At 43.9% G+C, this 26,817-nt stretch overlaps 1 protein-coding gene across 2 annotated transcripts in view; it reads right to left on the bottom strand.

The window, feature by feature from the left end:
* LOC307260025 (nectin-2-like) overlaps nucleotides 1-26,817 on the bottom strand; it is an 88,591-nt gene that overhangs the window by 23,205 nt on the left and 38,569 nt on the right. Inside the window, exon 7 of one of the 2 annotated variants that reach the window (XM_080040139.1) lies at nucleotides 15,386-18,661. The exons of the other annotated variant lie outside the window; for it this stretch is intronic. Coding sequence (XP_079896265.1) covers nucleotides 18,090-18,661 — 572 coding nt within the window. The 3' untranslated portion in view covers nucleotides 15,386-18,089. Of the gene's footprint in view, nucleotides 1-15,385; nucleotides 18,662-26,817 lie in introns of those variants that run through there. 2 annotated transcript variants of the gene reach the window in all.

The raw sequence follows: 26,817 nt of genomic DNA, 5'->3' as shown, positions 1-26,817 counted from the left end.
CTCAAAACAGAAAATTGTTCTGTTGAATGAATAAGATGGGGTTTTATTGCAGCATTTGCTGGTGTATGCTTGTATTCAACAGCTATAGTGTATGTTTTCTTATTTCAATAAAGAGATACACAGCTATCTGTATCCATCTTCCACACACATGAACAACTTGCTTTTCCATTGTCTATGGAGCTCTACGTGTTGAAGTGACTAAAACAATAGGTGCAAGCTGCACCTATGTGCCAAAACACTTGTCAACAGTGCCCACTATGTCAACAACAGTGCCCACTCAACAGGAATGATGTCATTGTCAGTATATAAGCACGGTGGCTTGCCTAACACCATTTCCTGCTTTGGACATGGACACAGACACACACACAAACACGGACACACACACCTAGGTGACAGGTGTGTCACAGCAGTGTGGCAGGAACCTGCTGATCCCACCTGACAGACTAAATGAATGAATGACCGGTTAGTCAGCTAGCCGTCTGACTCACTGACCGAGTACACAAGAGCTCATTCACCGTCATGCCAGACAGCATTGTGTAAACTCAAGTCTCCTCTCAAAAGAGGAAGAAAGGTGAATGTGTCACTCCCTGCATGCATCTCAGAAAGATCTCCAAAGAGATGCTCAGACACACACAGCCCTGACACCCGAGATGTAGATTAGACATGGTATGCGTATATTACCCTCTGAGACACACGGATGAAACCGGTCTCGAGACCGCCATTAATTTAGCTGTCAGTAGAGACACAATGGGACAGTCACACTTTCTTTGACGCGGCACTGTGGAATGTTAATCACCCACAGAAACCCATTATCTTCACATCCTCTCGTTCCCTCCCTCCATTTGTCTTGCTCTGCTTTTAAAACCTGACAATCTCATTGCTCCTTTCCTAGAAAGTACCATTGTTTCATTGAGCACACATGTAGAGGAAGACAAGAGACATGCCGTGGATAAGGGGAGATAAGGGGAGAGGGGAGGCCTGTCTGACAGCTGACACATAAATTGGGGATCTTAAAAGGTGTCGTCACACAATTAATCTGCGAAAAATGAATAAAGTGGAGCACTGCAGGAAGGTGTATGTGTGTTGTGTGTGTAGATAAGTCGGGGATGCTTCTTGAATCCACAATGAAGACACAAAAATGGAGGGAAACATGCCTTTCAAATGTTTGCATGAAGCTTGATTTAAAAAGGGCATGTGTGTGGACATACACAGTATGTGTCCATACACGGAACAGCTATATGATCAGTGTGTGTGTGTGTGTGTGTGTGTGTGTGTGTTTATGTGGGAGTGTTGTGTGTGTCTGTGCCTCAGCTCTGACATACTCTTTGCCTCTTTCTTCTGCTAAAGCGCCTACAGGAAGTGTCACATACATCATAGATTTTTATGCATAAGGCTGAATGTCAACACTGATGCATCATTTTTTCCACGGTAAAACACTAAATGTCACCAAACACCAGGCTGTTTTCCATTGACCACGGGGGCCTCGTATACCACCAGAGGACGTGCGGGCTGGCAGCAGGCAATCGCCACGCCAACCATCACGGCAGTACTGGAAGGCCACAACTGTACTGTGCTCATTTGTGGCAGCGGGTGGCAGAGCAGGCGACAAGGGAGATCAGGGGACAAGGAGGGTAATGAAAGCAGAATTGAAGTTGAAAGGGGTGAGACAAGTATTTTTTTTTTGCCCCTGAACACATTGCTCATTGTGTTACCCTTTTACTTCCCCTCAGGTAGCTTAAAAGCTTTAACATGTTGTATATCATCCTCCAGCTCGCTCCAAATTGAAGCAATATGTGGTTGTATAATTCTATGTGCTGCAATCTGATATATTTGGTTTCTCTGGAGACTTTTAAAATCTCCACTCACATTTGAAATATAATGTTCTGAAAGTTTTGGCCATGTTTGACTGCACAGCATAAGTTATTTTAATTACGGACCCACCCGTGGGACGAAAAGGTTCAAGACATCAATTATTGAAAGCTCGGTTCACTCGAATTAAGAAAACATATTTTTATCTTGAATGTGGCATCCAGCCAAGGTGACAAGCTTAAGTTTTCCTTGGCAAAATTCGATTATATCTGTCCCAGATTTCTACTGCCATCCCACTGAAATAGAGGTGAATGGGATTGTATCAGTGGCGCCAACAGGACTGTGGCCCCATTTACACCTGGTATGAAAATGTGAACTGTTGCATTTAGTTTTCAAATGGCTTGGTTAAGCAAGTTATGAGGAGCATCTGGGTAACTGGGTATGGCTTTTAAAAGATGCCTCCACTTTTATTTCTATGGAAGTTGCCATAACTTTCCAGAAGTCTCCGTCACTTCAGTCATTGTTGGGCTCATGTACAGTAGCACTCACTCAAGAGTATCTGAGAAATATCTCAAAGCCTGGAGAAAAATAGGAAACTATCTGCATCTCTGGATACCACAAGGGGTGTGTGAAAAAATGCTTTTTTGTTATTGGGCAAACTGACCCTTAATAATTTACTAATGTTTTTTTCTAATATCTCTTTCATGTCCGTCCCACTTTTCAATACTCATTACACCCAAAGGGAAGAGAAAAAACTATACAAACACAGACACTCACACACACAAAATGGAAATGTGAGGACAGGAGGAAGAGAGAGTAGAGAGAGAATAAGTAACTAGTGATGCAGAAATATGGCTAAAACTCTTCCTCCAAGGCAGGAGACCACCAGCTGAGCTCCCCAAATGGATAATGGCAATATTAATATCTATGTGGAGAGATGGCATCAAGTATTTTCAACACACACACACACACACACACACACACACACACACACACACACACACACACACACACACACACACACACACACACACACACACACACACACACACACACACACACACACACACACACACACACACACACACACTTACATAAATAAGTTTGATACTACTTTTTCTACACTACATTTCTAAGTGTTAAGTTAGCGCTTATGACCTTTAAGGTTGAAGGGGTGAGTAATGAGGAGGGGGGCGACTCATTCAGGCCCGCCTGAGAGGCTCCTGAATGAACGACAGGGATGGGGGATGGCTGAGTGAAAGAGATGGAGAGAGCAAGAGAGAAAAGGGAAGAAATATGAAGGCACTGTCATCTTCTTTCTCCTCCCTCCGGCTACCCCAGCTGTTGTTCTCTCTATCCCTCTCCCCATCGCTTTTCATTGTCACTCATTGCTCCAATCACCCCTAACCACTTGTGCTGCCATCCCCCTGCCCTCCCCTCCCTCGCTCCGTTCCCTCTATTTCTCCGTCCACACAAATGACTCAGTGAAACAGGTCAAGTGTTACAAAATTGCCCCTGCAGCTCAACCTGCCTAATACAAGGCCTGGCTCATTGCGCCAAGACAAGTAATACGCTGGCTACTCAGTGCAAGGGACACACACATATTAACTCCACACACACAGGGCTACCACCAACACACAATAAATAAAAGCCCAAATAATTTAGCATATTCATCTATTATGTTAATGCTCGCCAACTCACGCCACAAAACATTAAAGGTTTTCTTGATAAAGCCATATTTACTCTTTTTTTTTCTCCACACAGGGGACACACCACGTGCATGAAAATATGCATGTTTGTTTCTCCCACAACAAAAAGGAAGAAACATCGAAACGACTAAACATCCCAGCATTCTTTCAACAAAAATGCAAAACATTTCCTAGTTCCAGCTTCTTCATTTTGAGAATTCACAACTTGCCCTCATCACTCTCTTCAGACTGCTAGTCGGGGATAAAAGGATTTTTAAGACGTCAGTTTAGGCTTTTGGAGATAATGATTCATTACGATTTTCTGACATTTACATTATACCACATGATAAATCAAGCAATAATTTGCAGATTAAATCGGTCATGAACATAATAATCAACCCTACATATTAATACTGCAGTAAAGCCAGTATAAATATTAGGAAGAAGTCTCATTTAAAAACACACACACGTCTTAGTCTCCCTCTACCTCTCCCATCTAGCCATACTAATGAATAACAACTAGGCGAGAGAAAACCCTGCAACACCAGAGTAAAAGTGGTATTTAAAGGAGGACAGCAGAGTAAGGGACCTTAAACTAGGATAAATGACCGGGGAAAAACTAAAGTCAACACACACTTGCCATTTAACACACACACACACACACACACACACACACACACACACACACACACACACACACGCACGCACACACACACACACACACACGCACACACACACACACACACACTCCCGACCACACACACCATGACAAACCTTGTGCTAGTCAGTTCAGCATGCGAGCGTGTTTGCTCTGCAGGCAGAGTGTTGTGATATAGAAATATAACAGCTCCATATATCAGGATGGTGGGGACCCACGGAGGATAAACGACCAGCAGGCACTACCTGGACAGTGTGTGTAATACACAGATAAATAACTGGGAGCCGGGAGCCATAGGATGACACGCAGACTCCAGGAGAGGGCATGTAAACCCCCCCACGCAAAATGCAAGACAATGAACACAATAGAAATATGAAGATTGGACCAGAGCACGCACTTGTTTATAAGGGATGTTGTTCAGACTGAATCCCCCCTGGGAGCAGCGGTCGTTCTGGAGGGTAATGACTTAGGAAAACTGAAATGTACTGGAACATAAATTAATCAAAATGTGGGACCTTCATTCATGCGCCCTGTAAGTGCTCGGTGCCCGTCTATTTCTTGCAGTTTATAAGGTTGTTAGCGCACAACAAAAGAAGTTCCAGACATTACACACGTTGAAGCGAAGATAATTCTGCACTGATGTTTCCGCCCGCTGCTCCTGTTGAAGGGAGCCTGGCCAGATCAGAGGTCTGAGGCTGGGATGAGCCAATTGTTACTGTCAAGGCGGCAAAGATCCCATCAGAGCTACGTTTCTCAGAGCAATAATCGACTTGTGTTTGTAAACATTTCACGTACAGGCCCCTTTGATGCCCGAAAGAGGAATCTGAATAACATTTAATTTCCTCCTCTAAGATAAGACTTCTGTCCGTCCGAGACCATTCTACTCCATCACTGCCCAAAGCCGATGGTTACACGAACAAGGGGATGGTGCCGTATGAGTGTGCCGCGCATGGCAATGCTGCTGAGCTATTTTCTCTCTCGCCCTTTCTCACATTATACACTATAGTGCACTTCAGCTCTGAGTCAGGGCCGTTACCCATGATGCCTCTGCTGCAGGGTTGAGTGACAGGCGACGTTCTTGAAATCGCAGAGGACCCTGAAGTGGAGGAGGGGTTAACAGGGGGCCAAAGACATACAGCAGGTGCTGCCATGTGGCTACAGAGATGACCAGAGTGGCCCTACACGAGACAGACACACAAACAAAAACTCTCTCACTCACACACACACGAGTAAAGGACAGCATATGAGAGCTGTCGCAACAAAGACTTGATGCTGTGCATACAGGTTTCTGTTTCTTGGAGCCATAATTAATGGGTTAAATCAATAATGTATAACCCTTTAAAAATTATGCCTCTGGGTTCAATAGCAAGTGATTAGTGATGTGTTGAAAATGAGAATGGACTAAGTGGAATGATTAGAGAGGGACTGGTTAGACACTAAACACACACACACACACACACACACACACACACACACACACGCACACACACACACACCTTTAACAGATTAACAATGCAGTAACATTTATTCCGCAGCAGATGATGAGAAGATAGGAGCATCAGAGAAGAGGACATGGAGAAGAAGCGATTACAGGAAGGGAGATGTCTAGATAAGTTGACAGACAGATGAATGAGGATGCAGTCTGCTGATATAAAAAGAGGAGCTGACACACACACAAACAGTCCCGCATTTTCAAAGTGAAGTTCTGACAGTCGTCTCCCTCACGGTGGCTGTTTATTTAATGTCAAATAAAGAAAGCAGAAAGGATTTGCCACACCCACAGGGCAACCGGCCAGTGCACATAAAACCACTGTGGACCGCTGATGAAAGGCTCAGTTCCACCACTTTACCATACTGTCCACTCCCTGTGCACCAGCAGATACAGGAGGCATATCATTGTATACAGAGCTGGGTGACAATTCATTATCATTGTTGATCTTAATCGAATTTAACTAATTACTTTTTTTTCTAAAATCAACAATATCAGGAAATTATAGCTGTCGACGGGGAAGATGTGATTTTTAGATTGTCATTTTGCAACATAGGCTCGGGTTAAGTAAGCAATTATGAGGAGTATCACTTCATTACATAACGTAAAAAAGAAATATACCTCAATGTCGCATAACAAATACAACAATAAGAATATAATGGAATTATAGAATTGCTGTATGTGATACAAGTGTCATAATGCAATCATTTTACATCTGTTATTAGAACTTAAAATCTGTCTGAAATGTTGTCTAGTAGTGATAGTTACTTAATATCTTTATACTGTACACTAAATTTCTCATATTATGATATAAGAAAATATAATTAATCGCATGACAAGTGATTTCAGCCATATTTTCAGCCATACTACCCTAAATACATCATGGCAATGACTATGCAGAGTTATTTTATGATATTAATAATGTAATTTATTTCTAGTGGGACTTCTTATAAAACATCTTATTAGGAAAAACAAAGAGCAGCACAAACATTATTTTTTCCAACAGCACTCAGAAAATATAACAGGAAAAAAAAATACATTTGCATGGACATCTGTACTGTCAGGCAGGCAAACATCTGCCCAGTGGTTACATGCACATGAACACAATCATCCACGATTTACTACGGACTAGGCAGTCCCGAGGAAAATATCTCCCTAAGAGAAAATATTTGCAGACTTATTTTGTTTTTATCTACATATTCATCTCCCATTCTTTATGTTTATATGCAAGTTTGTGATAACGTGCATGTGCCAGTGCGTGTATGTACTTTGTAAGAGCTGCCTGTTGAGACGGTGAATTAAACAGCAAGTGCATTTGATCTGCAAAGCACTCCAGGGCAAATACACAAAATGAGACAGGCGCGCACACATACACACACGGGCTTACATACAGCATCAAAATCATTTCCGTCACAGAATCTATTCTTAGGAGCAGCAACAAACCATTCTTTCCCTGATATAAATCTATTTTATTCATACCCACAGTGTGTGCACACACACACACACACACACACACACACACACACACACACACACACACACACACACACACACACACACACACACACACACACACACACACACACACACACACACACACACACACACACACACACACACAGCTCTAAGCTACAGTCCCTGGTGGTCATAATGCATTCACATAATGTGCTTTGTTTTTGAATTTTCTAGAACAGGATTTGTTCCAGGTAAGTCACAGCATGAAGACCTTTTGGGGCTTATTTTACTAACAAAACACGCATGAACACAGGCTGCATCTTTCCATCTGCTGGTGGTGGGTATTTGCAGGTGTGACAAGGGCAGTGGTATTATAAGGACGTCAAAAACTTTTCTTCATCTCCTTATCCCTCCCTCAAATACACACACATACAGGCACATGCACACACGCACGCACACACACACACACACAATCTGATCTGTGAGAAGCTAAATCAACACAGCTGCAGCAACACACACCCTTCACTCAGTCGTCTACACCACATCTTTAATAGGGCTTCTCCTCCCTTTCCTCTGTTCTACTTTTTGCCCTTTTGCTCTCTCCGTCTTCAGACTCCTCGTCTTATTCTTTTTTTCTCCACTTTATTCAATCTTGCCTTAGTCACTGTATAATTCATACAGCGGCGGCTAGCTCTCTTTAGCCGTTGCAAACACAAGATGTTTTAACCCCGTCCACTCTCCTCACAACACCTCTTTGACCATCCACCCGTACTACCACACTCGCTCTAACCCTCTCTCTCTCTCTGCGTCCTTCTCTGCCCTCCCAGCAGTTGGCCGTGCATGTGCTGCTACCCCCGGGGAAAGACGTGCCTCATCTGCCCAACAATGCCCCAGCAACCACCCAGATACCTCCAGCCCTGTCAGCACGGGACAGAAAGAGTAAACGCCCAGGGAGCCTCACGGAGAAACAGGAGCATCCACTCCCCCCTGTCTACGTGGGTGTGTATTTATATCAGTGTTTGTGTGGGAGTGTGTGTGTGTGTCTATGTAGAGGACACACGTAAACAAAAACTGAATGACCAGAAGCCAGAAGATCAGATGTTATCATTTACCGCTTGAGAAAGAAAGAATGATACCATTTCCAATTTCCTGGGATTATTTACAAATGTTGCGTCCTCTGCACTCTGCTTTCACCTTGGCCGACAAGATAACAATACTCCCATATCGAAGAAATACATTTGACTTCTGGTACTCTTCTTTAAATATGATGTTCATTTCAGGGCACATCCTAGTTGAAATGTATGTTCAATAAAGCCAACTCACCATTCTGTGACAATATAATTTTTAATATATACAGTCAAGTGCGAAAGTTTGTGAACCCCTTGAACATTTTGGAATTTTATTTAATTTTACCATTAATAATTCATTTTTATCAATACCAGTATTTTTTATATGAAATAGCAGGTGTTTGTTTATCAATTCAACATTTTTCTTTCCCAGAAATAAATTGTTAAAACAGATAAAACAAATTATTTGACAAATGTTGTATGATCAAAAGTTTGTGAACCCTAAGCTGCATTGCTTAAATCGAGCAAGTAAACACAATCAGATGGGCCAAATTGAGTCATGAAATGGACCAATGTAGTGAGAGATCTTTAGGGAAGAAATTGGGTGGCACTAGATACAACAGAGATAACACCAGGTCAGTTTAGGCTCACCAAAGTGAACCCATACAGGTCAGACATGCTAAAAGGGAACCCAATCTCTGAGGATCTCAGGAATAGAGTTTTGATGCTGCACATTTGTCTGGGGACAGCTATAAATTATTTTTTTAAAAGTTTGAGCTCCATCGGTCCACCGTGAGGCAAATCATCTACAAATGGAGAGCTTTAAGAGTGACTGAACATCTGCCTAGAAGTGGACTTCCTTCAAAAATATCCACAAGCGCCACAAGATAAGTGATTTTTCAGGTAAAAGCCAACCCAAACATTACATCTAGTGATTTGCAGACCTCTCGTGCAGCATCTGGGACAGATGTGCATGGTTCCACAATAAGAAGAAAACTCAGTCAACATGGCTTTCATGGGATGGTTGCTGAAGAAGCCTCTGCTCTCAAAAAAGAACAAAACTGTTTGTCACAACTTTGCCACAGAGCACCTGGAGATACCTGAAGTCTTATTCTGTGGACAAATTAGTCCAAAATTGAACTGTTTGGTCATAACCAAAACCGCCATGTTTGGGCAAAAACGCAATTCTGCCTACCACCTACAGAACCTTCTCCCAAGTGAATAATGGTGGTTTCAAATTGTCTGCAAATCTCCAGATGTAATGTTTGGGTTGGCTTTTACCTGAAAAATCGCTTTTCTTGTGGCGCTTGAGGATATTTTTGAAGGAAGTCCACTTCTAGGCAGATGTTAAGTCACTCTTAAAGCTCTCCATTTGTAGATGATTTGCCTCACGGTGGACCGATTGAGCTCAAATTTTTTTTATGAATTTATAACTGTCCCCAGACAAATGTGCAACATCAAAACTCTATTCCTGAGATCCTCTGAGATTTGTTTCCCTTTTAGCATGTCTGACCTGTATGGGTTCACTTTGGTGAGCCTAAACTGACCTGGTTTTATCTCTGTTTTATCTAGTGCCACCCAATTTCTTCCCTAAAGATCTCTCATTACATTGGTCTATTTCATCAACCAATTTGGCCCACCTGATTGTGTCAACCTGCTCGATTTAAGCAATGCAGCTCAGGGTTCACAAACTTTTGCACATACAACATTCGTCAAATAATTTGTTTTATCTGTTTTAACAATTGATTTCTGGAAAAGAAAAATGTTCAATTGATAAACAAACATCTGTTATTTCATATAAAAAATACTGGTATTGATAAAAATGAATTAATAATGGTTAAAATAAATAAAATTCCAAAAGGCTCAAGGGGTTCACAAACTTTCGCACTTGACTGTATATTTAGGAGGGGAAGAACTATTATTTGTGTCAACACTTTAGGTGATAAGATAATGCATATTGGCAGAGTACACAGTGGATAAGAAGTTGTTGCCAGAAGCTTTCGGCTTCCCAGCATCCACTAAAAACTCCATAAAAGTAACCAAACTCGAAGGAGACAGTGGATTATGGCAGACATTAAATCCTGTCCAAAAAAACTAAAATACAAGTAGCACTTTTTTTTTCGTCCCACTGAAAAGTACCTAACCCTAACTTAACTTTCTGAACCATTAGCCAGATACCAAATTGGTCTGTAATATACAGACTCCCAAACTGTCAACAAGCCCCATTTTGTCACCGACTGTCTTAGTGTAAAATCAGTTACTCCACACCAAAGATTTAAAAAGAAATACTGATTATATTTCATTTCAATAAAACAACAAACTGTGGACATGAGCAATCTCAACAGTGAAAGCAATACATGGGAGTGCAACTGTCTTAATCATGTATAATCTCTGGATCTGTTTACACTTTGTACAATGACTATGGAGTTTCGGCACTGACTCAGATCTTTATCTCTATCTCAGCCGTTTATATGCACAACACATAAACAATGAATGCAGATACTGTAACAATTTGTAGCCATGTTGGCGGCTTGGCTCAATGCTAATGTTTGTCGGTGGGTCCATCATTTTGGTCCTGACTGAAATCTCCCAACAATGTTCATGAGGCCCAGAGGAAGATTTGAAGATCCCTTGAGTTTTATCAATTATGAATTATAATATACAGCATCATGTGTATACAATTTTTAAAGCTTATTTGGCTTTGATGCCTGTATTTCAATACTCACCCTAGAGAGGGACAGAACACTTGGGTGACAGAGGGGTACGACATGCAACGCAAAGTTCCTCAAGCAATTAGCCCTACTGTGGATTTTGCGGTTATGTATTTTACTTCACCATTCGGCTGTCAGGGGCGCCCTTTGTAATACTTTTGGTGACCACAGCACTTGTTGTTACATGTTAGCATGTAGCTAAGTAAAGTCTAAAATAGCCGTGAGCATGGCTGTTGCACATATTGAAAGAACACAAATGGACAAGTTAACACATCCTTTGAAAAAGTAATCTAAACCAGCAGACATCACCAGACGCTTGTTATCTCCCCTCTTGATGTACCATCAGGCCTGTGCCAGTCATCTTCATGTCTCACAGGGGGATTATCTCCTTCAATCTTCGAGAAAGTTTAAACACAAGCTTGGACTGAGGTCAATTGACTCACTTGGCCAGGAGAGAACATTCCACTGTTTGGCCATAAAACTCCTGAATTACCTTGTCTACATGTTTAGGAGCGCTTCCCTAAAACTAGACTATCTACTAAACTACAGTAAGAGAGTTAAATGAGTCACATACATGAGGCAGTTAAAGGACAATACAAATACTGGAGTGACTGTATGACACACTGCTGGAGTTTTGATGACACTACAGGAAGATAAAAGCCAGTCACTTTAAAGCCAGTAAAACTATTATGCAGAGAACTACTTTCATAATTGAGGTCAAAGGTAGACACATGCTTTAATCCCTGTGAAGGCCCCGGTCACTACATCCATCACTCAGACATCCATGCAACAGTCCTGGCTATTCATCACTCACTCTGGGATTTATTAGTCAGGTCTGGAGCCAGAGGGCGAGAGGTTAAATGAGGAGCATTGTGTGAACGGTTATCAGCAGAGAGCCCAAAGTGGGTCTGTGTGCTAATGTGCACACACCATCAGAAGTTTAATCAACACTGTGGCTGTAGCTGACAGAGCTTGAAGTTAAATATATAGCCACGTACAAACATGCAGCACACACACACTCATCGCATAGTGACACACATGCTCATCGCATGGTGACACACACACACACACACACACACAAACAGACACACATACACACAATAACAAAATATATAAAAATCTTTCACAGACTAAGACTGTGTGGAAATCTGATAGGTCAGCAGCCCGGCAAAGCACTCAACGGGTGCCTAAACACATGAGCATACTTCTTTAGCATGCAGTTTGACCAAAGAACACACTCATGCTCATTCTCTGTCTTATAGATGCCCACGCATACACACAACTTTGTATAAACAGGGCCACTACCAGCTAGCCGGATTGCCCAGGGGTACTGCACCATGTCTCATCACTGTAAGCTAATGTTGAACACAGTTGTAGTGCTTGGTGTAGCTGCTGTCACTTTGACTTCAGATCCAGGTTATTTGCTTGGAGCTCAAAATGGGCCAGGTTCTGAGTTACAGGGTCACCGCTTTCACATTGGGAGGTGCATCCTTTTTTCCTCTTCTTTTTTTTATTCATTCGGCTAGAATACCAAAGGAGTCGGACTGTGTGTGTAAGTTCTCTCAGCCTCGAATCCAAAGCAATTAGAGAGGCCAGATGGTGGGCTGGACTCACAGTTAGTAACTGTGCAGTGACAGAAGAAGCCTCTGACAAGGATCCAGGATGGCACACGAATACATGACAGCATCAAAGCAACGGACAAACATTGAGGACACGCTGCCATAACCACCGTTAACCAACTGTAAGGGCGATGTTAACAACAGAACTGGATTCTATCATCTGATTGGGGGGACACAGAGAGGGTATTTGTATTTGAACCAAATATGGCAGGTGTAAATACACGCATGAACACGCATATTCAAACACACACATAAACCTGTACACACACACACACACACACACACACACACACACACAAGGTCAACGCCCTACATGCCTTTCTGTAAAAAATTGTCCAAACCAGTTTGGTTGAGTCGCAGTTCAAACAATGCAGCCTTTGAGAGGCGGTCCCTTCACCGAGTTTCAGCTTGGCCTGCACATTCCCCAACTGAAAACACAAACTGCCTCCCCTCCAGGAAAACCACTGAAGCTACAGCACCACATTCCTCAACTGTATCCTTTTGCCTATGTGTATGTATGTGTGTGTGTGCACGTGTGTGTGATATATATGTGTGTGTGTGTGTGTGTGTGTAGTATTTGCGTGAGAGGTGTTGGAGTCTGCTGAATATAATGACTATAGATATCTGTCTCGTAAAATAAGAGAGTATATGTGTGCTTTGTTTCATCAGTCTTCATTATCCGCACTCAGGTGGAAAAACCTGAAAGATATTGTGACCTTTAAACAACAAAAGCCACACAACTAGGCAAGGCAGCAAGTTTTAAATCAGCAAACCAGGACACATACAAATCAGAGGGACTGGTGGGAGGCGGAGGTTGAGTAAAAGTCTATTGATTTCAATCCACAAAATGGCTTCTCCTATTTCTGTCCTCAGTTTCCCATAAGCCTAGCTGTTATCACACCTCTGTTGAAACAAGACAAACAGCCAGACCAGGAAATTGAACAAACAGGGAGGGATGCTGTGTCTGGAGTTTGAAGGATGGGTGGCCACTTCATATCCAGATCAATTAATCTATAATTCTAATCAGGGAGAATCAATGACTGGCACTTCAATTCAATCTGGCTCCTCAGTCACCCGAGCTAATGTAAAGTGTTCGAGAGACAGAGGGAAGAAAAGGAGAGACATACTACACAAAGCAACACTGGAACATTTCGAAAATCAGCAAATCTTTAATAGCAACCAAATACGAAAAAATATAGAAAGACACGACAAAATGGTGACAATTCTAATTCAGTTTTGTTTTCTTTTAAAAAGACCAAAATTAAATTAAAATTAAAAAATACAAAAAAGAAAACTTTTCCACAGAGCAGTCAATTATAAAAAGCACATTTATGGGGGGTAAGACTGTTTCGTTGTGTGTATACAGTTCATTTCTATAGAAGAAGCACATTTGCCATTTTTGGCAGCAATCACAGCGTAGCAGTCAAGAATAAAGCACTCAAAAAACATAAATTATAAAGCACTGCAAAATAACAAAGGGGAAAAGCTGTAATAGGAGAAAATAAATCCTTCATGCTTGCTGTCACTGAGAAATACACAAACGTGACACCATAAATTAGTTATTCTTTCATCTGCTACATATTTATATATTTATACTATGTACACAGGGAGATTTCCTATTGTTTTTTTCCTCCTTTTTTTCTTTTAACGTGAGTGAGATGGGAGATGTTAAGGCTTTGATTCGTCATCTGATATTTGGAGCCAGAGAACCAGCAACGGTGTGTGGCTTTTCTGTAAAAAGAAAAATATTGGGTATTTTGACTATGAAACCTTTGTGCTACACCAGGGCTAGAAATGTGGATTTCTCTGAAAGCGTTTTGTCTGACAGGCATTACTTGGGTGGCAACGGTGTGTGTGTGTGTGTGTGCGTGTGCGTGTGCGTGTGTGTGTGTGTGTGTGTGTGTGGTGGCAGAGGTGGCTAAAGTGAGAAAAAGTCGAAAAACGAGTAGGAGGTTGTTACTCTCTAAAAGCATTCAAAGGGGAGGGGAGGTGGGGAGGAGGTCAGCGCGCGGTGGCATTTTTATGAAAGCTATATTTTACCCCGTGTAGAACAAAGGCGGAACAGACAAACAGTTTCCTAAAAAGCCAGTTTCTCCGACAGCGGGTGAAAGGTGTGTGTCCCTGAATGTATAGTGTAGCTTTTCATTGATACGGGAACCGGTTGGACAACTTGGGGAAATAGAAATCAGTGGAGCAGGGGACACGATGTGTTGTGGCTCTTTCCACAGCAACTGGACGCGGAATGTGTGCTGACAGAACCACTGAGCAAGAAGTGGAGAAAGAAGAAGTTAATTTTTTTCCATGCGAGGTGTGTTTTTGTGCAGCTATGCGAGCGCATTCGTGTGGGCTTATGTCAGGAGATGGCAGGAGTTGTCAGGTATGAGGTGTCTTCTTCACAGTTGGGCTGTGGGAGTGAGCATAATGAGAGTGACTGAGGGGTGTTTGTGTGTGGGCGAATGTTTCTCTGCATTCTGCGTACGCGTATGTACAGTATGTGTGCGAGAGAGAGTGCCTTTCGAAGTGCACAATAACATCTTCAGTTTGCCAGTTCCCCATGGTGACAAAGGGTGGCTACTCAGGTTACAGCCCCAATGACAGTGAGAGATGTCCCCCAGAATCACCACAATACACACCGACACTCAACTACACACACGCATACAGAGCTGACTCAGACGCCTCCGCTTGGGGTGTTACGGTCTACCTGATAAATTATGAGTATTGTGGGTATTTTTGCATTGTGCAGGCTGTCTGTCAAATAGAATTCGAAGCCAATAGTGCAAAAAATAAAATAATAGTGTGCTTATTTTGTGGAAATGAAGGCAATGATAAATGTAACCCCCCCCCCCCCACCCCCACCCCAAAAAAACAAAAGCATAAATTGTTTTTTCCTCCAGTACAAATGGACTCTTCGGCTTAAGGTAGACTCAGACAGTTCAGTATGTTGCAACACCCAAAACACTGTAGGTATTCATTAGATTAAAATTACATTCTGAATGCCCTCAGACATTTGAACTTCAGGCTTATCCAACCCAGAACGCATTCCTCTTTACCTCCACAGCACTGGCAACACTGGTTTTCATCTATATGATATTTACATTTTCATAAATATCCACATTTTCACAAGAAAAATAGAGATGCTTACATATATAGCACAAAGATACCTCACACCAAAATGTACATACCAAAAAACATGTATTACACTCATATTTCTCTTTGTAGCGGCGACACACAAGTGCAAACATAAGTAATACATTTTCATTTTGAATGGGTGTGACAAATCAGACGTGTTCAGCATGTTCACTGTACCCCAGGTTGACAGGAGTTGCACTTATGTATAAGCTAAGGCCATTAGAAAAATAATCCTATTGAACACACTGGCTTACAATATGCTCGACTGTGCTCAAACACTGAAAGCTGTTTCTGTTTTTTGTTTTTTTTCATCTGCCTCCTGGGTCTCTCTCCTGTTCTCTCCCGGCTCCTCTGAAGGTTAACAACCCCCCACAATGGCAAATACGGCCCATCTTACCCTATAGGTTTTCACACATCTATAGTTCAAGGTTACATGCAGCTATAATAAGGAATGGAGGCAAGCGCACTCATCCTTGCCTTTGGCAATGGGTCACCCTGCATTTGAACTTATGACCTGCAGTGAACTACAGCCCAGGTCTAAACTGGGCCTTAGAAAAGGTCAGTTGTGGAAAGCCGCATTCTCACCAGATTCCAAGTGGGTCAGAGGCCAGGAAAAGCACGATTAAGAGGAGCTTCTCTCTCTAGGATTGTCCATCACAGTCCTCCAGTGGCTACAGTGGCTACGCATGCAGATGTACACACTGCGCATCAAAAGACACAGGAGTGCACAGTAGCCACGAGTAATATTTGCCTGAGCGGGCCCTCCGGTGGCTCGTTAGAAGGATAAATTAACATTCACCAGACAATCAGCCCTAAAGCTGCATCATAAAGGGCCATTTCGCAGCTTGTTGCCCGTTAGTCAATATGACTCCCGTCGCTTCGCTGTGGACACAACCTTTAATGTCTGCCGATCAATTCACTACATTAACAACATCCGCTAATGGGAAGAAATATTTCATGATCGTATTGAAAATCTATCTAACCTAACGCCGCTGTACTTTGGAGGTGGGGGTCTGTTACATCCGGCCATTTACTAAAGTATGGGAGGAGATGCAGGCATGCAAGGGGGGATCTGAACATGGCCACTCCAGGTGGATTAGTCAGTCCTGGCATGTCAGGGCAGGCCTGGCTGGAATAGAGTAAGTGGGGCGTTTGACACACCAGGAGCTGTAAAATACTCCCCTGCTCTCTGTGGCCCTGACCTCGACACTGGCCCGGATAAATCATAAAGTCCCCATAAACACTGGGAGAGAGGGATGGAGAGAGAGAGAGAGAGACAGACAGAGGGATGATAGAGAGATAGAGGTGGGAGGGGGTAGGAATCGCCACGTCATAAACGATAAGTGGTGGCAATCTGTTGGTCCCAGCTAAGCGAGCGACTTCACGGCTCATTACCAATCAAGCTCCTCCTGTCAGGAGCGCTCTGAAGAGACCGGGATGAGGAGGAAGAGAAAAGAAGAGACGTGCCCCGCTCTACTCCTCGTGCCGCCTGCATCCCTCCACCCTGTCAGATTGGCTACACCTCATTCCCTCAGCTCTTGTTTACCGGCTTATTTCCTCCAGGCACCGTGCGACAAGTTTGCACGGGAGTACCTTGTTAAGAACTTGGTTCAAACTCTCTGCTAACTTACTAAGCTTAAATTCAGCTGCTTCTGTATATGTGCAGCACACAAGGACTCAATGTTCTTTTTGAAATTTGTAAATGCAAGAGTGTCTACTGTTGCATGGATTTTCAAAAGTGTTAGAGCTGGGGCAGGGAGAGCAGAAATGAAAGCTTGCCAGTAGACATGAATTTTTCTCTTTGGGCTTGATAGTTAATGGACTATACCTTCATATATCTTCCATTCAACTCATCAGCAGCTATAAGCTGCCCACCTGCTGTCACAGCCCTACCAAAACAAAAAGATTCTTCACAGGGGGGAATGACAAAAGCTACCAATACCCAACTGCTTGACAACCCCGTTCACTTCTACTGTTTTGGTGAAATAAGAGTGAATATGCAGGTGAGTTGCCTCTTTTATAGCCAAGCTTGTATCATGATTCCATTACCCCACTCCCACACCACACAGTTTCTCTCTTTTGGTCTGTCAAGAGTCCTTGTCAAGATCCCAGTGATAGCGAAAGCTTAAGCAGAAGTGGTTGGGTGACAAATTGTTTCTTTTCTGCGTTTGATTTTCAGTTCTTAGGGCCCCGATAACAGCTACGCTCCTTTCAGTATATCCCACCACACCCTCCTGTTCATTCAGTCCATTCAGGGGCTGCACCGTGATTAATAATACGCTATGTTTCAAATCAATTTTCAAAAAATAAAAAGTGGAATTATTCTTTCTTTTCAAATCAGACAGGGATGAGACCCTGGAGCCACAAAATCCTGGGGAGAATCCTCCATCCCTCCTTCTTTTTTTTCTCCTCCTCCTCCTCCTCCTCTCCACCTCTCCACCTCTCCTCCTCCTCCTCCTCTCCTCTATACATAGACAGCAGTCCGTGAGATGACGGAGCCATCCCTCTGGGACTCCATGTCATCGTCAACGTAACCTCCCATGATCTCCTGGTCGTGCGGGCGCAGCTGCAGGATGTGGTCTCCTCCAGTGAAGTGGTCGTACCTCTCGTCCTCCTCCAGCTCGTCAAACTTCCTCCTCTCTGCGTCATCCAGCTCGTTGCTTAGCAGGATGTCTTGGGCTGTGGGCGCAGTGGCAACACCCTGGCCCTCCATGGTGAGAGGCTGGTGGTGGTTGTTCTTGTCGCCCAGGCCCTGGTGGGAGGATCCGTCGTTGTAGACGTAGATGGGCCCGTTGTTGTTGCCGCCTCCGACCCCACCCGGGCCCCCTGCGCCCGTGCCGTTCTTGCTGGCCTTCTTGCCGCCCCCGAACATGCGCGTCTTCATGTCACTGCCGCCATTGGCACGGTAACCCTGCTGTTGCCGGCGGCTGCGGGTGACGAGCACGGCGATGAGGGCGGCGACCAAGAGGAGGGCCAGCAGGGAGCCTATCACAGCCCCCGCCACCACGCCAGCGTTGGATGGGTTCACGGAGGGCTCTGTAGCAGGGAGGAGAGGCGGGGTGGGGAGAGAAAGGGAAGAAGGAATATGGTTGAGAAAGGGAAAAAAAGAGAACCGCGTGTAACATTGAGAGAGGGCCAGAGGGTAGATAGGGACAGAACAAAAAAGGGGAAGGAAGAAAGGGACCCAGAGAGAAGGCAGGAGTAAGTGTAAATATAGTGTGTGTGTGTGTGTGTGTGTGTGTGTGTGTGTGTGTGTGTGTGTGTGTGTGTGTGTGTGTGTGTGTGTGTGCCCCTTCCTGCTACATTTACTTTGACATTTCCTCCTCTCCCTTAGAGCTGCCCCTGTCCACCATTCCCCACAGCCACGTCATTACAACGTTGTGGCCAGACATATTTCCCTGTGTGTTGCCCTTCAATGGCCAGGGTCTGTCAAAGGCGCATCACAAATCACAAGGCACAAAATAAGGGCAGGGCAGAGGAAGGGGGATGGGGGGAGGAGGGGTATATACAAGCCACAAATACACACTTTCTGGAGGAGGAGTGAATGGCATGTGTGCCAGGCAAAGCAGGTGGAGGCCATGCAGAGGAGGATCGTGATAGATGGAGGATTTCGGCGTGGAAATTGGAGGAGGAGGAGGAGGAGGAGGGTGATGAAGAGGAGATGGCGGGCGGGTTGAGTGAGTGAGTGAGTGAGTGACAAAGCGATAGAGCGGAATGACAACTCTTCCTGGAAGCCATGAACTCAGGAGCAGGGGGGGGACAGACTGGAACCCCTCTCCACTTGTGAAAACCACAGGCACTGCTCAAGTGCATGTTGGTCCTATGCGCGCGTCCATTTCTACTCCAGCACTTCTGCTTTAGTCATGACTCTGCCAAGTTACACACGCACATACAGACACACGAGAAGAAGCCATTTTAAGTTCCTTTGAAATGTAACAAAGGCTTCCTTGGAGCGCAGACTGGCTGAGGAGGGTATATAAGACAAACTAGGGCTCCATGCAATGCAAAGTATTTGTGTTTGTGTATTGAATCTCGAGGGAGACAGTGGTGTTTAAATCAGGGCTGTGAAGACGTCCCATATGACTTGTCAGCCGTATAGTGCTCCCTCTGAACTGGCACTCCCCCCACTCCCTCGACATCCCCTCTGTAGTGATATTAGTACAATGTTTCAAAGCAAGTGTTTGCAAACAATACAACTGCTTTTTTCAGAGAAGGAAACCGCAAGTTAAGAGTAGGGCTGAGTGTTGTTTGAGAGTTTTTGGATTTATGTTGGCAATAACCCACCAATGTTTCAGTACAAATTACAAAGCAATACTTTTCTCGATTTACTTACTTTCCTTATTGAATAAAATACAGACTAAAAACAGCAAAATGATTTCAATTTGGAAATATCTAAATAAAATATGATACATTAAAAAGGAAACAACACTGAATTTAACCAAAAATTCAACGCCAAGCTTTCAGTACTGTATGCCATTTCATGCAGTGCTCAAAAAGTATTGGGATTCTTTACCAGGCCTGGTTAATACCCTACTTGCGAGTAAAGCCTCAAGGAAAATCATGGCAGTGATGATGCTTTGTACAGGCTTTTCAGGGGTCATTCGTTTAGGGCTCTAAGTGCTTTCTGGGCAGACCATGATTGTTTGGCCCATGTGGTCATCAACCATTATTCAGTGGGCAGGGAGCACGGCACTAACACTGCCAGAGTTAAGGGTCAACTCAACCCATGCTTGCATTCACTGTACTTTGAATGAAAACGTTATCCGTGTGGCGCGGGCCATTTTACAAGGAAATTTGTAAAAAAAAATACAATAGGACAACGGAACACTTTAGTATCTTAGGATATGAAGCTTAGTTTTATTCTATAAGCTGTTTTTTTGCAAACAATGCGTTATCTTCAGAGCTGGTAGACGATTAAGCCCAGTTTTAGTAGAAAGGAAAATTGATGCCTGAATAGATATTATTCCCACACACTGCACAGTTTAAATAATTGAGGTTTGGGGCTTGTAGTTTATTTTGTATGAATACAAGTATTTTCTGATTTTCATGTAACATACTTTCAGTTTGAAAAATGTTGTACATTTGGATGCATTCATCAAAAAGTCTATTGATCAGCCATCTTTCTCAAGTGCTTCTGCTTCTTTCATGTTGGAGCAATTGTGCTTCACGACAAAACCTAATCAGCTGTAGTAAGCAAATACAATTTTTATTTAAGTCTCTGGTTCTAAGTCATTTGGAAAACCTTTAAGTTAGCCTGACAGCCATTCTGTTGCTAAAGCTTTCCTTTCCACTCTCTGCACTTTCACGAGCCTCTGCAGAGGATTAACCAGTCGAAGCTGCTGTTGAAATCCCTGCCTTAATTTTGAAAGTATAGCGAAACAGGCCCATTCTTATTGTCACTCCCATTTGGAAATCCACCAGAAGCCAAACCCTTTTGTTAAGTGTACAGAGAGCTGACAGAATTACTCCTGTAACACTTGTTCTTTTCAAGAGGAGAAATGGAAGTGTAGCACTTCCTACACCTGTCCTCCGCTGCTTATCTCCCTCTCTGGTTTTCCCCCCCTCCTCCTCCTCCACCACCCTTTTCTCCATCTCTGCCTCTACTTCACCAGCTGTCTCCTGCTCGCGCTCTTTCCGTCCCCTCTAAATCCATTTTGCCTGCCATCTCTCCAATTTGCGGTTTTCTTTCCGTCATATTTTGCGTTTCTCTCTCGGCTCTTTTCCTCTGTGCTCGCTCTTTCAACAGATGCCATGGGAGAAAATGAATAATTTCATCTGAGTATATTTTCTTTCCCTTTCTTTCAATTTCTTCCACCAGCCTCTTCAAGAAACACTGTCTCCCTCTCCCTTCCTACTGTCCCCCTAGCAGTGCTAAACATCGCTGTTCACACACATGAGAGTGAGAGCTGGCCCTCGGTGTCCACTTGTAACGGGAACACAAGAAGTGCATTATCACCTCGGGCTCAGCGGGGCTCCTGCCTGTGCGACATTGGAAACAATCTCTGTAAGCAAAAACCTGGGTACGGATGCTGCCACACATTGCTGTCAGATCAAAGTGAATTAAGACTCAAACTTAAATGTTCAAATTCTCCCTAAATTCCACTCATCCAATTATTTTTAATGCCCCGCTCAAGTCAGTTCTTAGGTCTGTCTCAAAGCCTTTTGTGGATGATAATTCATGTTTTATTCTGCCCTTCTGGAGACAACACTGTAAAAGATTCAAGAGATAGATGTAAAGGAGCCACTCCAGGGCTGTCGGTACAGACCCGCGACAGACCCAGCGCATCTTAACACGGCACCAGTGGAATCTATTTAAGTGGGTGAGGAGAGGACATCTTATAAACACATGCTGTTGGATGAGCCAGCAGGAAAATTGCAATATGCATGCTGTGATGATAACAAGAGGGGGGGGGGGATAGAAAAACAAACATGCATAACTACAGTGACAGAAACCAAGCCGTCCCACCCCTCCCCTCCCCAAACACACCATACTGTGGAAGACAAAAAGCAGCATGCTTCTTGTGAAGTCACGTCCAGCACGACCGTAAGCTCCAAGTGACCGCAAGTAATGAGGGAGATGGAGCAGAAGTAACATGTACTGCAGCCTCCCAAAAACATGCATGGTCACACATACAACTCTGTTCGTCAGTGGTCTGACGCTGGGTTGGGCTGCACCTAGAGCATTGCTTAGTACTATTCTTTGTCAGCATGTGATCTTATTGGTATTGTGTGTGTGTGTGTGTGTGTGTGTGTGTGTGTGTGTGTGTGTGTGTGTGTGTGTGTGTGTGTGTGTGTGTGTGTGTGTGTGTTTATGTGCTAATGAGGAGTGGGCAGGGGGCCAGCTGCAGGCTGGAGGGAGACTTGGCTCCATCAGACCTGCTCTCTGGCTGTTTTCGCATGGCCAGAGACACACACTGACAGACGCAAGACAGATACAGGCAGACACATAGACACCCAATCCCAACGCAGGGAAAATGGCCAGGCCCCTTGCCCTTGAAATGACTCCTTGGAGGAGATTTAAAATAGGAGAGAAAGCCTGACTTCTCTTTTCCTTTGAACAGAAGAGCCCATCAGACCATTTGGGTGATTGATTTGGGGACATTTAACTTTTTGAAGTGCAGCTGGGCCACCCTAGTGAGGAACGATGCAGGGGGAGGAAGAAAACAAGACAGACGATGGAGGGAATCTGGGTTAGCCACGCCACACACAAGAACCCCCGAGAGAGGAGCAGGAAATGGAGGGATGGATGGAGGGATGCGGAGTACTAAGCTGTGATTAAGGAAGAGCTACTGGTATTTAAGAGTTAAGCTTTTGAGATAGAGGGAAAGAGAGATAGCACGAGCAATAAAAGAGAGAGAGAGCGAGAGAGAGAGAGAGAGAGAGAGGGAGATACTTCTGGGGGCAGAAGTCTCTTTTCTGAGCAGAGAGATCAGCGCTAGACTTTTTGCGGAGGCTGAAAGACAACCTGAGAGAGATAAGCGGGATGAGGAGAGAGCGTATGCTAACTGAGAGGATGAGAGATGCAATGGAAAGAGCAAACTGCAGCGAAAAAGATAGCGAGGGAGAGATAAGTCGAAAAAGAAAAGGAGAAGGGGAGAGCAGGGTGTAGGATACGACTGCATGTGTGACAAAGCAGCAGGATCGAAGATGAGAGGCAAGGAGACGAGAGGACATCCATCCCTCTCGCTGCCTCCGGGAGCACAGGACAAGACTGAGGGCACGGGCCACACAGACACATACTAATGTGTATCTTGTGTGTGTGTGTGTGTGTGTGTGTGTGTGTGTGTGTGTGTGTGTGTGTGTGTGTGTGTGTGTGTGTCATGCAGCTGTGGGGTAGAGAGGACTGGGGAACCTGCTATGTAGTAGCAGGTGCTGGCCATTTCACGCCTGTCGGCCCCTCTTAGCCCTGTTTGTCTACACGTATTCACATTAGCCTCCACAGGTCGGCATCGCGCCCCATCTGGAGTTACACCACATCTTTCTTTCTCCCTCTCTTTTTCTTAACAATCATCAAGTCTCTCCTTCCTATCCGAATACTACCCGTCATCCCTCTGCCATTCGTCAAACCTCCTTAACCAGGGTAGGCCTACCCCCAGGCAGGTCCAAGTTAAATTTTAATGCCACTTAAAATTAAATTCAATGCCAACTTTGTTAAGGACAATCAAAATGCCTTATTTTCAGAATGTTAAGTTCAATGCTATTTTAATGCTTTTAAGACCCTGTGGGTATACCCTGTTTACTCTGACACTTGAGTATCGCCTCGCAGTCACCTCTTAACTGCCAGGGAATATAGTTAACATCTAATCCTCCTCCTCTCCTAACCAGTGAGTGAGTAAGAGTTGAGTGGGAAGGAGAAAGGGAGGAAGGGAGGGAGGAAGGGAGAAGGTCGGCCACGAGAGAGCAAGACTAGATGGAGGAGGGAGATGACAGGACAAGGAAACTGTGGGGAGTTTAAAAGAGGAGATGGGAAGAAGGGGAGGGGCTTGTGGGTAGGTTAGGAGAAAGTGGGATGAAGAATGGGAATGTAGGATAAAAGAGAGAGAGAGAGAGAGAGAGAGAGAGAGAGAGAGAGAGAGAGAGAGAGAGAGAGAGAGGAACGGATGGCGGTGGAATGAGGAGAGAAGCCGCCAGGAGCTGAAGCAGCAAAGGGTGACTGATCCGCTCTGAGAGGCTTGAAGACAGACAGACAGACACACACGCTATGCCGAGAGAGATAGCGGAGGCCAATAGCAGGGGGGAGATAGGATGCAGTGGCACAAGATTCCCATGGGAGTTCTAAATGCTGTCAGCATCCATTCTCTCCCTCATGCCTTTGCCGATATCACTCTCTCACTAGTTTGAGGATTGCACGCTGGCACCGATTTATCCCGGTGCACATTGGGGCTCTTTAGTCTAAAAGCAGCAGCCTCCATATTCCTCCCTTCGCTCCCCGGATCTTTGTATCTCGCTTGCTTGTTGCTTGTAGTACACAGCAGGATGGTGGTGACATCCTTTGTGCTACAAAATCAAACTACAAGACTATGCAGTGGTACAGAACGGCCCCAGAGGAGTGGTGACGCATGCCGTGGCACCATAAAGGAGGCAAGGGACTTGAGGAAATATGAAGGGGGGGTATAGAAGGAAAAGAAAGGGAAAAGATGAAATAGCAAGGGACTGAGAAAGGGGTCTAGAAGAAAATAAATTAGGGCACGAAGTTGCTGGGTTGCTCTTAAATTGCAACCACCAGAGGAATGCACTTTTTCCACATTACGGGCAAGGTTTACCCCCATGTCAGCAGGAAATGACTTCCGTTTAAGTGCAGGCATGCGACAGAAGAGTGGATGGCGATGTATTTTGTATGAGGTAAAATGCAGAAGTGAACCCTGTCAAGGGGTGTAGCTAAAACTATTGAGAAGCAGAGGGGAATGGAAGAAGTATGAACTGTTTTCCATTTTAAGCGGCACCATACTGGTTTGTCTACCTCAGTGCTGAGGTGGAACAACAAGCTATACACAGGCAGATGTATACACATGAATACATACATATACATCTGTCACAAACAATATATGTAGTCACCAGTGGAACTCCACAGAGGAATTTGTGCATTGTGTGACTTAAACCTTGAACCTTTACTATGAAATGTAGGCAATTTATATTAACAGTCGTAAACTCTACTCAAAATCACTTCTTGTAACCATATCTCTAATCTGATATCATCTGGACTACGCCCCAGTTCCCTATTGTTTGCTCTCTTACCCTTTTTTCCTTTGATGGCTACACGGTGTATTTTGCTTGGGGCGGACACAAGCACCAAACTCTTTTATTTATAAGGACCTGTCTGAAATTCCCTGGTTGGCTGAGCAAGCACTGTTAAGCAGCAGTTTAGAAGTTTATTTTGTCCCAGCAGCTATGGTTCAAAGTCTGCCAGCTAACTTCACAAGCAACAGGAGCAGCAAATCAAGTTAGCAACAAGCTGCTAACTCTACAAGCAGAGTAGTGCATTTAGTTAGATTGCATATTGTGTTGTACTCTTGTTTTCTTTTAAATAAATGTTTTAGCTATCAATTTACCCTTTTCCGAAGGGTGGGGCACCAAGGTAAATGTTATGTAAGTTTAATTCTGTTAATCAATGTAAAGGCATATTCCCCCCGAAAGCAGGACATGAGTGAACATGGCTACTTTCTCTTAAAGCATTTAAACATCAATATTGTAACGTCTTTTCCGCTGTTGCACCTACTCATACATATTACAGAAATGTAATTCACAGTGACAGAGTGCATCAGTCTTGCAAGTCTAGTCTTGGCTAAACCCAAAGGCAAGGCAACACTGAAATGCACTTCAATTCAAAGTCAACAGTGTCACTGCGAGTCCAATGTATCAGTTTTTTAGCTACTTATCTTAAAAGACACTGCCTCTAATGAACACTGCTCATTTGCTTTGCTTTAGTCTCCCCTGTCATTACTAATGGCCAAGGGTGCTGCTGAGAAGCTCCTCATTTAATTTGTGATCATGAATTAGGGGGAGAAATAGAAAAATGTAAGAATATCAGTGGAAAGGGACCATCTCATACAGATGCACCAGTCACAATGTTAAATACCAATGCAGACTATGTGGAAAAAAAAACGTTTAAAATGCCATGTAATATATGAAGCGAACAGACAGACCTTGGGTACCGCTGAGACACACATAACATGTAATTATTACGAGATATTGAGTGCATGCAAAGAGAATCAGCAATGTCATGTGCATTCTTAATATGACACAGAGAAAGAGAGAAGAAAAAAGTTGAAGGGGATAACCCAAAAGCAAGCAAAGGCATGCATGCACGCACTCACCCTATAAAAACGTTTCACACTCACACATACATACAAACACACCGTGGACAGAGCAGCTGGACCCCTCTAGCCCTACACTACACACCCAAGACAGTCCTGCTGTTTATGTGCGTGTGTTTGTGTGTGTTCATGTGACATGTGAGGCAGAACCAGGCTTGTCCCTGGGGAAGACATGAGAGCATATACCCAAGAAATGTGTATCTTGTGTGTGATGAAAGTGCACTTGGTTCCAGTTCATCAGATCAGAGGATATAAATGTTTTCATATACCAGCCAGGGGAAGCTTTAGCTATGAATGAGACCCAAGTGAGCCACAAACTGCTTGTTCATGTCTAAAATGATGACTGCTTAACTGATGCTTTTAGTGTGTACAATTGAT

The sequence above is a fragment of the Ammodytes marinus genome (assembly GCF_949987685.1).
Source record: "Ammodytes marinus genome assembly, chromosome: 13".
Classification (NCBI taxonomy): domain Eukaryota; kingdom Metazoa; phylum Chordata; class Actinopteri; order Uranoscopiformes; family Ammodytidae; genus Ammodytes; species Ammodytes marinus.
This window is presented reverse-complemented; position numbering and strand designations above follow the sequence as displayed.